This window comes from Micromys minutus, assembly GCF_963924665.1.
Source record: "Micromys minutus genome assembly, chromosome: 18".
Taxonomy (NCBI): domain Eukaryota; kingdom Metazoa; phylum Chordata; class Mammalia; order Rodentia; family Muridae; genus Micromys; species Micromys minutus.
Genome location: NC_137953.1, coordinates 1,596,057 through 1,611,290, shown reverse-complemented (window position 1 = coordinate 1,611,290; position 15,234 = coordinate 1,596,057). Strand labels below are relative to the sequence as shown.

Sequence of the window (15,234 nt, the reverse complement as noted above, 5' to 3'; positions counted from 1 at the left end):
CCAAGTGACCTCCACCTTGGCCAGGAGCTCTGGTCACGGAGCCCCATTTCCATAGTGGTGAGGGGCAGGCTCCTCGAACAGTCTCGGGCCACTGTGAGCTCTGGTTTTGTTGATCCTGGCCTTTTCTGGCAGCTGTCTGCTTGGGGGTTGGTTGCAGGTGGGTTTTTTACTGTGGCCTGCTTTGTAATCATTGGTAAGGTCTCTACAGCTCTCCGTTAGCAGCATCTTGACAAGTTCTGGATTTGGCCAGGTGTCTCTGGTGTTGTTCTAGTTTCTTTCCCCAGAGTTGTCATGGGATCTGCTACTTACTGTAGGGAGAATGACCCACAGTCTATCCAGTGAGGATCAGGCCTGAAAGGACTGAGGATGGGTTCTAGAGCCCTCTGGGTCGGTACCCCAGGAGCCACAGAAGAAACAGCCCTTCTAGAATGTGCTGAGCAGGCGCTGCCTAAGTGCACTTGTTTTATGTGTCCTCTTGTCATGTACTGGTGAAGCAGAAAGGCTATGGCTGCTTAGCCTTCCACCGCAAACCTTTGTGTGGGGTGCAGTAAGACTGTCTCAGAGTATGGAGGTCGTTCTAGCTTATCTGCCTTGCAGAGGACTGTGGACGAGGATAGGCATCTTCCCAGCAGGGCCCCCTGAACAGTGTGCCCCTTGGACATGGTCTCCCTGGAGAGTCCCCCTTCCCATGAACAGGATCCTCCCGGACAGGGCCCTTCTGGATGGGTTTATACACACTTGGGTTCTGGTTTAGGTGTGTTCATATCCGTACTCTTCAGGCACCTCCTGAGGACAAGAACCCACCTCTGGGGTTCTCACTGTGGAGGATGGATCAGCAGTCTCAGGATGGTACCAACAAGCAGTGCTCTGAAGAGTCACTCCTGATTCTAACCTCCACACGTTTCTCCTTCATCCCAGGGACCAAGCACCGCTAAGACCCCTGCCCCTCTGAAGTAAGTAGTTCCCTCCTACCAGGCTTTCCCCAGGAACCAAAGAGAAGCCATGGCTTATTTATCCACATTTCAGCCTAAACACCCAGGGAGTTGGGCTGTTTTTCTGTTTGTTTGTCTTCATCTGTTCTGTGAAACACTCTCCAGGTGACGTGGGGTCGGCACAGAGAGAACAGAAACTCATGGCATACATGACTAAAGCCCACCTACGGTTTCAGATGGAGGTGTGGCAACCCAGGTAGTGGAAGGACCTCGTCCGAGGTCACGGAGGGCTTGGGGAAGGATCTTGACTCAAGTCTTTCAACAGCCAGCATCTTATACAGTCTATCCTGTGCAGGGAGCAGGAGTCGAACCTGCCAAGTTTGCAGAACCTGAGTGAAGAGAATTCCCCTTGTTGGTGATTTCCCACCCATTGAGGCTGTGGCCAAGGCTAGCCCTGTGTTCACCTAGGCATGTTTGTCTGGGGATTGTGAATTTGAGACATCAGGGATTTCCAAACCTGAAGGGGGGAGTTCAGGCAGTGAGGGTGTAGCTGAGTTGGTGAGCGCTTGTCTAGCAAACATGAAGTTCTGAGTTAGATCCCCAGTATTGCACAACTGGGTGTGGTGGTTTACACCTATAATCCTAGCACCAGAGATGTGAGGGTGGGAGGATCAGACACTCAGGGTCATCCTGTGCTAGTGTTTGAAGCTAGTCCGGGGTACAGGAGACTGTGTTCCAAAAAAATAAAAATAGAAGTCCAGCAAAGTTGAATTCCAACATTTTCGTCCAGTTTGGGTTTCTGTAATGTGTCTAGTGCTTTCTATTCTTAGGCTGTCTCTCACACTGGTTTTTAATCTGCATTAGATGCTGAGTTTTGAGTGCGTGCTCAGTGGAGCAGTGTGGGAATGGGACCTATAGCTCAGAAGTTTAAGCGACATGTTCCCAAGTACATGCCTGCCCTCTCTGAGGGACAGGAACCCACAGTGACATGTTTTGAAAACTTGCAACCAGTGGTCAATGTCACACACCTATCCACACATTCATGTGTCTCAGAACATTCTAAAAATAATTACTTAGGGTGTCCGGAGAGATGTCTCTGTAGTTAAGGGCAGTTGCTCCTCTTGCAGAAGACCTAAGTTCAATCCCCAGCCCCAACAGAGGCTTACAATCACCTACAAATTCATTCCAGGGACTCTTCTGCTGACCTCTTTGGGCACCAAGCACACACATGGTACCCAAGCTTACATGCAGGTCATACATCCATATATATAAAGTGACAATAATAAAATAAAAACCATTATAAAGAATAAATAATTATTTAAAGGCCCCTTGGTGGTCACACTGTTGATGAGAGACAGGGCCGGAAGCGCCAGGCTTCTTGGCTCACATCTTTGACATTGTTGGGTTTTTTGTTTGAACAGTGAGTGGGGATGAATTTTATCTTTCCTGTTTTGACCTTTTGTGAGGCAACAGGTTGGGGTGTGGGGTAGGGGTGGGGACAGCTAGTACAAGGTTCTTCTTTTGGACACTTTAGCAACTTCCTGTGGCTCTTGAGAAAGGACAGGTGTATTCTCTTTCCCCATGAGATAGGTGTCGCCTCCAAGCTGGGCCTGTGGACCCAAGACTGTGAAGTCCAATTTAGCCAAAGCAAGTAAGAAACCAAAACCAATCCACTGACCATTGAATAAGTGCCTTCAGCTCATGAGAAATTCAACCTTACTCCTGACCTACCTACCCTCTTCCCCTTGAAGTTCAGGGAGGCCATGTCTTCCAAGCAAAACCATGGCACCAATGAGAAGAAACTGTGGCTTGACCTTGGGTCCCACAGAGGGATGCTGGTGGTAAGTCTCCACAAATTCATGTGCATTTGTTATGACACCCATAGTAGGAACTGTGCTGTGGGCTTCAGAGCTGCCAGGATGTGACCAAGGCCATGTCTGGGTACCAGATATGCTGCTGTGGATAGCATCCTCTAGGTATGAGTTGCCACCAGCCTGTGACCAGCCTGGAAATAGCCTGGACTTGTGGCTCCTTGCCACATACTCAGCCATTCAACACTATCTTATCAGAAATGTCCCCTCTGCTCCGAAGCAATCCCAGAATCCCCACTTTCTGCCTGACTAGAGATGCTCTTGTCAGATCTTCAAGGCCTCAGCCAGCTGGCCATTCAACCTCTCAGCCCCTCGTCCTGTCGAATTCTGACCAAGTCCCCCCCCCCATCCCTGTCCCTCTCCCTCCCCCACCCTCTAATCCCAGAAGAGGGTGTCAGATCTCCTGGGATCAGAGCTATAACCTGGTTGTGAGCCACCATGCAGTTGCTGAGACTTGAATCCAGGTCCTCTTGAAGAGCAGCCAGTGCTCTTAACCCCTGAGCCATCTCTACAGCCCCCGTGCCCCGACCAGGGCCTTTCTAAACCCTCAGCTACCATCTTCCTTGAGGCTTGCAGCCTTAGTTTTTTCCTGAGGGTTCACTTGGTCCTCCCACAATCCCAAGGAACCCAAAGGCGGCTGGTGGGCCTGTTTTTCCTCAGCACCCTCCAAGCCTTCCTCCCAGTCTCTATCCACTTCTTCCCACCTCACGACTAGCAAATGGACCAAATCCATATTGCTGAGAGATGCTGGCAGGGCACTGACCATATAACCTCATTCTGTAGTCACACGGCTTCCTCCGCTTGCCTTGCACAGAGAACCTCCTAGGGCAGTAGCAGAGAAGCCACTCGGGAGAGCCACCAGGCTGCCCACCATCCAAGATGTCATCCACCCTGCCTTTGCTGCCCTGACCTTGTTTCTCATAGGCTGCCTGCATCTGATACATGAGGGATGAAGGGAAGAGGAGGCAGGGACAGGGGCTGAGGAGATGGAGGTGGGCAGGAGGGGCCTGGCCTGCTTGGTGAAGTCCCCTCAAGGTGGGGACTTGTTAAGGAGCCCGATCCATTCCAGTTCTGCTGAAGAAGCAGAGGCTGAAGACAGCAGACATGGATCTGGAGGCTCAAGATGAGAGATCAGAAGCTGTGACCACCGGGCTTTTCCCAAGAGCAGGACTGGACTGGAGTGCACAGAAGCCACAAGGAAGGTGCAGGGCCAGGTAGGGGAGGAGAGAGTGGGAGGGAGGAGCCTGTCAGAGTCAAGGCGGACATGACCACCAGAGTGCAGAAGGAAGGGACAGACCCCAGAGATGCTTTAAGACCATAGCTTGGGGGCTGGAGAGATGGCTCAGTGGTCAAGAGCACTGACTGCTTTTCCAGAGGTCCTGAGTTCAAATCCCAGCAACCACATGGTGGCTCACAACTATCTGTAATGGGATCTGATGTCCTCTTCTGGTGTGTCTGAAGACAGCGACAGTACACTTATATAATAAATAAATAAATAAATCTTTAAAAAAAAAAAAAAAGACCATAGCTTGAAGCCACCAGAAGGCAAGAGTCAGCAGGAGGTTTCTGTTCTTGTTTCTAGCCTTGGCTCCCAGTGGTGGATGCTGAAACCTCCTCCTCAAGGAACACAGAGAAGAACTATGCAATACTTTAAGGTCAACACTGTGGTACATGTCTGTCTTCCTGATGCTTGGGAGGAGGTGAAAAGATCAGAGGTTTAAAGCCAGGTTGGGTTACACAGTGAGTGGAATTTGGCCAGCGCTATGGAATGAGAATTTGTCTAAAAACCCAAGGCAAGAGAGATGGGAATTCTGAGGAGCTCTGGAGAGATGGCTCAGTGCTTGTGTGCAAACATGAAGACCAGGGTTTGGGTCCCCAGAACACAGATAAACTCTGGCTGGGCGTGGCCTATACCTGCAAACCCAGCTTTGGAAATGACCAAAGTCTGATCTCTGGGAACCATGTGGGAGGAGAGAACAGACACCTACAAGTTGTTCTTTGACACATAGTGCATTAGATAAATATGTTTTTGTTTTAAATCAGTGAAAGCATTCAGTTGACAGAGGCTGGAAGAATGTTTGAAGCCAGCTTGAACTACATACATATCTTGTTTCAAAAAAAAGTTTTGGATGTATTATATTGTCATTTGTAAACTTTTAATCATTCTCAGGTTTGGTAAAACACTGTGTGTGTGTGTGTGTGTGTGTGTGTGTGTGTGTGTGTGTGTGTGTGAAGTCTCTTGTTGACATTTCTGAGCCCCACTGGCAGACATCTTGGGCTAAGTAGAGACAACAGGCTCTACAAGAGGGAGGAATCTGCAGGAGAGAGGAGACCTGTTCATGGGGTTCTGGTGGAGGGAGCGCCCTGAACTGGCTCAGAGACTAGGGGTGGTTGGTGGGAGTGAGGGTGGTTGCGGAAGGCAGGCAACTGGACCCAGCTCCCATCTTCTCTGTTGAATTGGATAGAGACATGCTTTTGAAAGCAAGAAATGAAGAGCTGGGGGGAAGGTTTCTCTGAGCAGCTGTTGAGGGTCAGTAGGAGGCAGGTGAGGACAAGGAGCGTGAAGAAATGCAGTTTGCACAAGAGCTGCCGTGGACAGCGGAACCAGAGCCAAAGAATGCATCTAGATTCAGACTTCTTTGTTAACCCCTGGACCCATGATGGGTGCAGCCCAAGGGTTAGAAAAATTAGACATCATTCATTTAGGACCCTTAAAGGCAACCAGCCGACGCAGGATTTGAACTTAGCAGCCTGGCAGCGTTGAGCAAGCCGACTGCACACAGGTGCCCTGCTCCCCAACAAAGTCCTGGCTGATGATACACGGTCGGTGGGTGAAGCGTGGTCACGTGTGGAGGTTTGTGGGCACCCCGAGTCTCAGGCTCCACCTGCCACCTACTTCCTGTCATCTGAGGCTCTGACCACAGCACCATGCCTGGTGAATTTGTAACCAATGGCGCATGCGTTTCTTTACGCATCGCTGTTCTGTTTTGTAACAGTTTTCCCTTGTTGCATGTTTAAGAAGTACAGTAGGTGACAGGTCAAGGATTTACAGTACTGCCCTGCCCCTTAGAACGAGGACTAGCCTGTTTCATGGAACCCAACTGCTCCCCCCACCCCCAGCTAGTTTGGGCAGTTTTTCAAACTAGTGGGGATCCACTGGGGATTAGTAGGATTTGAAAAGGCCAAACAAAAGCTATCAGGAACCATGTTTGTTGTAGGCAACATGTATATCTTAGTTTTTACATGTGTATATATTCATGTTCCTCTGTGTGCGCATGTGTGTGTGGAGGAAAACCAGAGGACAACTTCAGGTACCCTTCCTTAGAAGCCATCCACTTAAAAACTTATATATACACATATAAAATGTGTGTGTATGTGTGTGCACTCACACACAGGTGCCCATGGATCCCAGAAGAGGGTATTGGAACCCCTTAAGGAGGAGTTATAGGTGGTCTAAGTGGCTGGTGAGCCATCCCACATGGGAACACAGCTGAATCCCAGGTCTCTGCAAGAGCAGTGCCCGCTCTCAAGCGCCGTCCGCTTGTTTTCTGAGATGTAATTTCTTACTATCCTAGAGTTTGCAGACTAGGCTTGACTGGCTGGCCAGTGAGCTCTGGGATTTACAAGCACAACCCACCCAGCAGCCAGCCAGATGCTTATGTGCGACCCCCCACACCCGCCTCCAGAGCCCCACTCAGTAGCTCCGGCCTCCCGGAGCTCACTCACTATGTAACTCAGGTTGGCTCAATTGCATGGCAATCCTCCTGCCTCAACCTCTGCAGTATCGGGATTACAGGAACAAGCCACCGCACCCGACTTGTTCATAGAAAACCCTTTGAGTGCAGAACTTTACCTACAGCCCAGCCAGCAGCACAAGGCTGCTCAAAGGCTTTGGGGGAACTGGGGTTCCTGCTTTGGAACAGGAGGACCACACAGAACCAGGTCAGCCAGTGACCATGGAGGGTTACCCAGCTACAATCCTGAGCGCTCTGGTTGAGACAGGAGCTGAACTGGGCCAGGAAATGTAGAGGCAGGGGAGCCCTGGAAGGTGGCCCATAGCCCCTCCCACGATTTCCAGGGGAAGCACTGGGTTTGCCTGCATGCAGGGTTATGCTTTCCCCGGGAAAGGGCCGAGGAAGAGGAAACTGTCCTGTTTGGTGGACTTCAAGCCATTTAGTGCAGGGGACCGATGAACGAAGGAGCCAGGATCTTCAGCTGTCCCATCCAAATACAGAGATTTTGTGGGGACAAGAAGCCTTGGGGGAAACATCAAGCAGAAGGACAAGGACGTAGAAGCTGAAATCCTAGGGCGATGACTCCGGTAGGACAGAAAGGACATGGAGGTGAGGAGAAAGACAGGCACAGCGGTGACCCAGAAGGCTGCGGGAGGAGAGGACACTTCAAGCTGGCTTAAAAGCAGAGGCGTATCAGAGAGAAGAAAAGAACATGTTTGCTGTACAACATAGCACTTCCAGATGGACATGTCGCTGTGGAGTAAGAAGGGACAGGCTGGGAACACAGGTGGGGAAGGAGGCTGGGGAGAATTGTCAAGGGACCAGAAAGGCCAGTGCCCAGTAAGCTGACAGCTGGTCAGGTACCAGGAGAGGCCACTGATGCCTTTGGTCACGGAACCCAGCATCAGGAGTGAGCGGAAACTACACAAGCCGGTGAGACCGTGCCCAGAACATAGGGCACTTGGTGAGTTATCGCTTTTTCCTGCAGCAGATCCAACCCTGTGTCCTGGCAAGATGGGTACAGGCTGTGCGCTAACTTCATAGACCACCTTGGCATGGCCCCCCGTGGGATTGCCAGAAATGAAAGAAGAGAATCCAACCTTGACTCCTGAGGTGTAGAACCGAGAGTCCTGTAGACAAGCACAGGTCAGCTTGGCTAGAGAGGGATTTAGTGAAGATCTGGGGGCTCACGGAAGGAGGGCACGGAAAGGGACCCCAAACAAATAGCTGAATAGGAGCTGTAGGAAGAAGATCGGAGCCTGGGGTGGTCGATGCAGGAGATGGGGCAGGCTTCTGGGTACCCTGAGACCCAGCAGGAGCCAGCTCAGAATTTGCCAGGCAGAGCAGGGACCTGAGACACTGCTGAGGGCTGGCCAGGATCACCGACAGTCAGCAGGAGGTGGGTAGAGGGCCCGTTTGCTTACTTGCTTTTTAAAAGTAGCATTTTGTATTAATTTAGTGTGTGTGACGTGTATGCATGTACATGCATGTGCTCTGTGTGTGCATATATATGTCCTAGAAGCAGGCAGGTCTGGGTTTTTCAGAAGAAGCAGGCTGAGCCTCTGTAAGCGTGCGTGGAGGGAAGAAAGCTATGGACCTGCCATCACCCATTCGGGCTGCACTGAAGGCTCATCCTGTGCCTTACAGTACCTTACAGCCAGCAGCACACAGTAGGTGCTTAATAACATTCACAACTTTGCCACCAACCACCTAGAGATTTTCATGGGTTCTGCCAGATGCCTATGGAGAGATCACTCTGTCATGACCAGGAAGACGCCCCTTGGGCTGCCCTACCTCCTGCAATGGGAAAGAGCCGGATTGGCAATGCACTCAAAAGAAACAGTGCCCTGGGTGAGGCACCCTCCAAGCTTTTGTTGTCCACCACCCTGGTTAGCATAACAGCAATTAAAACAATTTAGGATCCGCACAGAGCCGTCTTTAGGTAGGCTCTCACATGGCTCACCTGAAGCTGGGGTTTCTAGTATTGGTTGATAGAGGCCCACTTTTTTTTTTCTGGATATTTCTCAGTCTGTGAGGGGCCTCTTAGGAAGTGGTTTAATGTCCCCAAAGCTGTGTGGACCTGTGTTTTCAGTCTCATTCCCAAACTTGGTTGGAAGGAGAGATGCAGGACATAAGGGTGGGGAGGAGGGGATCTTCTAGATCTTTCCTCATGCTGTTGACTGGCCAGGAAAAGCCCTTGGACCTTTGTGATTCTGAAGGGTAAACGGCAGAGGATGGAGGAAAATCATAATGGGAGAAAAACATGGAAACTCAGTGTGGGGGCCAGGCCTTGGGAGGAGACTGGGAGGCCTTCAGGCCACTTTAGTAACCTTAATATTTGATTGATAGGTAAAAGCAGGAGAGAACCAGTTTTGGTAACTTGAACTCCCAGGGGTTAGTCAGCAGATTGTATCCATTAACCTGTTGGTTACTCTTGGTCTTGATCCCAGATCCAGGGACTCACAGTGAAATGGAGCCTAAGTCTCAGCTTCCCACACCCGCGGGTGCCCTGTGAGATCAGTGACTCAGCCTGCATGTCAGGCTCCCTGTGTGCTGGACCATTTCCAGAGGCAGAGCTCCTGGGCAGTGGTTGAGGAGGGCAACCAAACCCAAAGGAAGGTTCTAGGAGACTGAAGCAATAAGCCATGTGTGCTCACTGGCTTTGGTGAGGACCAAGCAGAGACACTCACTGTGGGGAGCTTGGTGTGGTCCCAAAAGGCAGACAGGAGAGCCACCTTGTCACGTGCCTTCGGCCCATAGCTGTTCTGAACGCTTGGCAGTTTCCACGTGGTGACGACAGGCCTGTGGCTCAGGGCTGAGGAACCTGCCTTGGAATTCCTACTTTTGTTGTATGCCCTACTTTTATTGATGTCTTCTGGGTCCTCTGGATTTCTATCTGAACCCCTGGCTAGATTTTTGGGTTGAGTCAGGGTCTCATGCAGTCCTGGATGGCCTCATATTCAGTGTGCAGCCAGGGATGACCTTGGTCTCCTGATTCTCCTGCCTCTACCTCCCAGGTGCTGGGCTTACTGATGTAATTCTGCATGGGATTTATTTGGAACTGGGGCGTTAGCTCAGAGTTCTGGATATGTAAAGGCAAGCACTCTACCAACAGAGCCACATTCCTAGCCTTTAGTTAGAGCCCTGCGTCAAAAGTCACCTCTTTATGTTTCCTTCCAACCTGAAGACCTGCTGTCACAAGCCTCCCGAGGCAGGAGCTGGAAGTAGGCCATGCAGTGGGTGGTTTTACTCGGAGATATCCCAATCCCTACAGCTTGCATGTAATCATGGCAGCCCCAGGACAGAGCCCTGGGGGCAGCTAAGGTGGTGAGCTGTGCAGGGTAAAGTGTGGACAGAAGCCCTTGCCCTCTGTGCCAAGTGCCTAGGGAAGAAAGCAATGGAGTCACTGGTCTTATGAAGTAGGAAGAAACAGAGGACAGGATGACCCACTTACAAACCGGCTCCTTTCAAAGCAGCGTGCCTGTGACTAGGGGCTGCTTTAAGTGGGTTAGCCTACAGCATACACTGGTCTTAAACTCTTCAAAACCCAGCTGTTAAACATTGGCCTTTTGTTTTCATTAGCTTGTAAGCCTCTGCAATGGGGACTTGCCTCCTTTTCTGAAGCAGCAAGTATGCCTAGAGGCTAATAAACAGCAGGTGCCTCCAATAAAAGGCTCTTAATACTTCCTATAAATGGAGTGTGGATGTGGGAAAGAAAGGACAAATCTGAATTTCAGTGCTGGGCACCACTTCTTAGAGCCTGCCTCTGAGAACTGGTGAGTATGGGACGTGTGTATGGTGTGTGTGTGTGTGTGTGTGTGTGTGTGTGTGTGTGTGTGTGTAGTAGTAGAAAATGTGCATTCTCATGCGCACACATGAGTGTGAAGAGAAGGGTCATCACTGGATGGGACAAACGGCAGCAAAATCAGCCACATCGTTTGCAGGACCCGGTGCTAAAAGATAACAGGCATGGAAATCTCAGGATGACAGGGTGGGAGCAGGACCCAGCTCAAGTTAGAGTGAGTTCCTGAAGCCCTCTCGGATGGAGGGAAAAACAACCTCCTATTCTGGGCCCACTTTCCTTGCTGCCTTGAAAATCTCTTAAGTCACAGTCTGACAGGAGCTGCAAGGGGTCCTTTGTAGCCCAGGTTTGCCTAGGCCTTTTCTCTTCTAGGCCAGGCCGTGAGAACACCACCATCCCTAAGGTGTCACCTTGTTCAGGACACTTCTTGCCATTCCTGCTTGCCTGCATGCTGTGGAGGCTGGGGCCTCTTTTCCAGCCTCTACTAGTTTTCTCAGAGGTTATCAGGAATCAGGAAGGATTTAGAGAGGCTCAGGTGTCAGGTGTGGTAGCTCCCACAGGGACCAGTATGGGTTTGAGGCCAGCCTGGGCTACAGAGTCTGCCTCAAAAAGAAAACAGATCAATAAACCTATAAATAAAAACAGGATCGAGTATCTCCCATTTCCACCCTGGCCCTCAGGACCCCTGAGCAACTCTGTCCCAGACCCCTGTTAAACTGGCGACTCTGCTGCGGAGAACAGAGACTGGCCAAGAGAACACTCCGTACTGGGTCAGAATCTACAGGAGGGGGCGGAGGGTGGAGGCTCCCTGTGCCCTTCCTGTTTATTGTCCTGGTCTGTCTCTTCTTGGGTCAAGTTCAGTGTGCCTGCTTCAAAGCATACTCAGAGGATGCTCCTCCCTAGCCCAATACCTGTCTCTATTGGTCAGTAATTACACTTGATGTCCTGGGTTCTGGCAGGAGGTGGTGGCTCTCCCCTTCTCTGATGAGTTTGGGTCCTCTGTCTTGTTCCCATGACTAGCCAAAAAAGGGCCCTGTATTCAGCTCCAAGTCACAGAAACCATGTGACTCCTGCAAAGTAACTGATACCTGGAAGCCACCTGCCACAAGCCATGGCCACCCAAGCACTAGGGAAGTGCTTGGGGATCTGGAGGTGGGGCAGTGTGGGGTTGGAGCCTGTATGAGTTCATGCAGGAATGTCAGTTTCTAAGGGGGAGAATGCAAAGCTGGCGTCTGCCCCTGTCTGTGGTGCTAATCCTCCACTGCATCCAATTTCGAGCTGTGAATCCACGGAGCAGGTAACTCAGAAAGTTCCTGAGCCTTTAGTAATCAGCTCTTGTAGCTCTGCCGTGGCCCCCGTCCTGTACAGAAGCCACCAACGGCACAAGTCCTCAGGAGATCAGGGCATCTCTTCTATACCTCCTCCATCTCTGTCTCCATTTGGGCCATGCCATGACTGTGCTGGACCAGGAGGGCCATCTGACTTCCACATGGAGAAGTGTGGTCTGTCTCAGATGTCTCTCGGCTTTCCACACTTACTCTCCCCTCCCTCAGACACATCTTCACTCACCCCCACCTCCAGGGCTGTGCAAGGTGATGGAGCCAGGAAGCCACAGGGGGCAGACCTCTGGATAATGGGGCCACACTCATCCCCAGGACTCCAAATCCATCCACAAGCATCTCTCTGGCAGAAGGGGCTTCCCAGCCCTGTGGGTGGCTAGGCCCTGTCTCTGGACATGTGTGATTCATTGCACAATTGCCTCAGAGACCCACCTTCCCCTGATACCTTTCCAGTGATCGATTCCACTCCCTTGGGATCCTGGTGTGCCACCCTGGCCCCACCTCAGTCAGGCAGCTGTGATGAGAGGTGTTTACCAAATGCATCTCTGTTGGCTCACCAGGTCAGGAGGAAGGTGCTGAGGGGTTTGCTGAGTGGTGGAGACCCTGGGGCTATACAGAGGCAGGACCGAGGCCTCAGCTAGGGTACTGAGAGACAGGGGCAGGCTCAGCCAGGTGCAACAGCCACAGGTGACCCACTGACCTGTTCTGATCTCCAACTCTGTTACTGCACATGGCTAGGCCTGTGTCTCAGGATACATTTCTAGAGGAGCAAGAGACAATCATGAATGCCAAGTTAGTGTGCCCTGGCCTCGGTTCATTGCAGGAGGACTTGTGAATGAACATGTGTTTAACCGGCACAGGGTGAAAAGCTCCTTGAAAAAAAGATTACATCTGAACAGTGACGTGAAACTGAGACCCTTCCACAGTCCCCGTCTCATGCACAGGCCAGCCTGAGCCCCGGAGCCCACAGATTTGCTCTGTGGCTGTCGGGGACACAGTCAGGACTGTCCATTACCCCAACAGTGAAGGGGATAAGGTGTCACCATGACAACCTCTTCTGGCCATTGCTTTCTAGGTTCTCTCCACTGAGTCTGGGCAGCTTTTCAGATGAGCTGTGTATGAGAGAGGGACTGGAGCACTGAGAGGTGGGAGGGCAGGAGGGAGCTCTTGGAGGGCTTTCTGGAAGACAGGGAGGCCACAGAGGGAGGACACAGTACTCAAGGAGCTGGGCATGGGGCCCACCGAGAACTGGAGTTTGGTCCTGAACTCAGGACATCCCTCCCTGAAGTTCAAGACTTATGCCTACCTACTTCTGGCTCTTCATGGGCCCATAGGCAGAGAGACCTAGCCCCACAGTGGCTCTGAGTTAGGAGTGCCCAGTAAAGAAAATGACCGCAGTTAAATGTGCTTATTACATGTGAGGGAAGGCCCTAACTCGCTTAGAACCAGTCTGTGGCTAGGGTGGTGGGGTGGGGGGCACTTCTGTGATCTCAGCATGGGGGAGGCTGAGGCAGAAGAGCCAGCCTGGGCTACACAGGAAGACCCTGTCTCAAAAAAGCAAAATAAAGGGATAGGTGATAGGCATAGATGGGTACATAGATCATAGATAGATAGATAATAGATCTTAGCGATAGGTAGACAGGTAATAGATATAAATACACTGATATATGTTTGATAGAAGTTGGAGACAGGCACAGATACATGCATAGGTCACAGCTGGATAGACAGGTGATGGATAGACAATGGGGACAGACAGGTAGACAGATGTAGATAGGTGGGTAGAAAGGGAGACCATGGACAGGTGGAAGATGATAGATTTTTTTGCCTTCTTGACTCTGGAACCCGCTGTGTTCTCTTCTCTGGGGAATCTTACGGGATCCACACTTAATTTAGAATGTCTGAGTCACCTTATTAGTGCACACAGTGAGAGACTGAAGATGCCTTCTCTTTGCCCCCAAGCAGTGATGGGGGTGAGGCCAAAAGGGTCCCCTCTTCTGAAGCAGGTAGAGACCTGCTTCTGGTCTGCTCTTCTCTGACTAATGAGAAACATCCGAATGTCATCACACCTGTGTCCTCATGTGGGTTATTCTGGGACACGGCTGGGGAGGGTCTCACAGCCCCATCCCCTGGCCGAGGCTGCTTTTCTCACTAGGTGGGCTGGCAGGTGTCCCGTGGTACTGAGGGTGAGGCACCCATCCTGCTAGTCAGGCAAGATGCTGGCAGGAGGGCGGGGCGAGGGGTGGAGCTTCTAGAACAAAGGAGAATGAGGAGCCCTGGGGGCCCAGGCTGGGCATCAAAAAGGCCGTGCAGAACAAGCAGAAGGCAGCCTGCCTCTGTGCCCAGCAGCGAGCCAGACACCTCGTACCTGCTCCCTGCAACTTGTCCGGGCCGGGCAAGAACACGGCCCAGCCGACAGAGCCCTCGCTCTCCAGCGTGATTGCGCCCACGCTCTTCTGTGCGTTTCTTTACTTGGCCTGTATCTCTGCTGAACTTCCAGAGGCGAGCAGAAGGATGGCCGCCAGCGGAGCCAGAAGCAAGGAAGGACGCCGGGAGCACGCCTTCGTCCCGGAACCTTTCAACGGCACCAATATAGATCCCAGCCTTTGGCTGCACCGCTTTGAAGTCATCGATGACCTCAACCACTGGGACCATGCCACCAAACTGAGGTTCCTGAAAGAATCGCTCAGGGGAGATGCCCTGGACATCTACAACGGACTCAGTTCCCAGGCCCAGGGTGATTACAGTGCTGTGAAGGAATCCCTCCTGAGGGCCTTTGGAGCCCCTGGGGTGGCCTACAGTCAGCCCAAAAAGATTGTGTTTGCCAACAGCATGGGTAAGGGCTACTACCTTAAAGGGAAGATTGGTCACGTGCCTGTGAGGTTTCTGGTGGACTCCGGGGCTCAGGTGTCTGTGGTTCACCCGTCCTTATGGGAGGAGGTCACTGATGGTGACCTGGACACTCTCCGTCCTTTTAGCAATGTGGTCAAAGTGGCCAATGGAGCGGAGATGAAGATCTTGGGTGTGTGGGACACAGAAGTGATCCTGGGCAAGCTGAAGATGAAGGCCGAGTTTCTGGTGGCCAACGCAAGCGCAGAAGAAGCCATCATTGGCACCGACGTGCTGCAGGACCACAATGCTGTGCTGGACTTCCAGCACCGCACCTGCACCCTGAAGGGGAAGAAGTTCCGCTTGATTCCCGTCGGCAACTCCTTGGAGGATGAGTTTGACCTGGAGCTCATCGAAGAGGAGGAATCTTCTGCGCCGGAGGGCTCCCACTAAGAAACCCCATTTCTTGTACCCAGCGCTGGCTGGGAGACCTTGTGCTGGGGTGGGGAGCAGATGTCCTGGGGGGTCATCAGGCCTGGTCAGTCTTTACACCTGCGCTCAGTTTCCCTCCTACAGGGGCCTTGGGGAGGGAGGCCAGCTTGGTGGTCTAAAGCAGTGTCCCCAGCGTCTGCAAAGACATCCAAGGCTTGTAGAAACCTCTGAGAAAGTTAGGAATATCTATCTAGATCCCTGAGGTGTGGCTCAGTCACTTTCCTATCCCCAAGCCTG

The 15,234-nt window shown here is 51.8% G+C and overlaps 1 protein-coding gene across 1 annotated transcript; it reads left to right on the top strand.

Annotated features, from left to right (window-relative positions):
* Nucleotides 1–14,190: 14,190 nt before the first annotated feature.
* Nucleotides 14,191–14,958, top strand: ASPRV1 (aspartic peptidase retroviral like 1; the record flags this gene model as incomplete). Its single annotated transcript, XM_080931877.1, has 1 exon — nt 14,191–14,958. One exon carries the CDS (start codon nt 14,191–14,193, stop codon nt 14,956–14,958), a length of 768 nt encoding a protein of 255 aa, XP_080788003.1.
* Nucleotides 14,959–15,234: the final 276 nt, after the last annotated feature.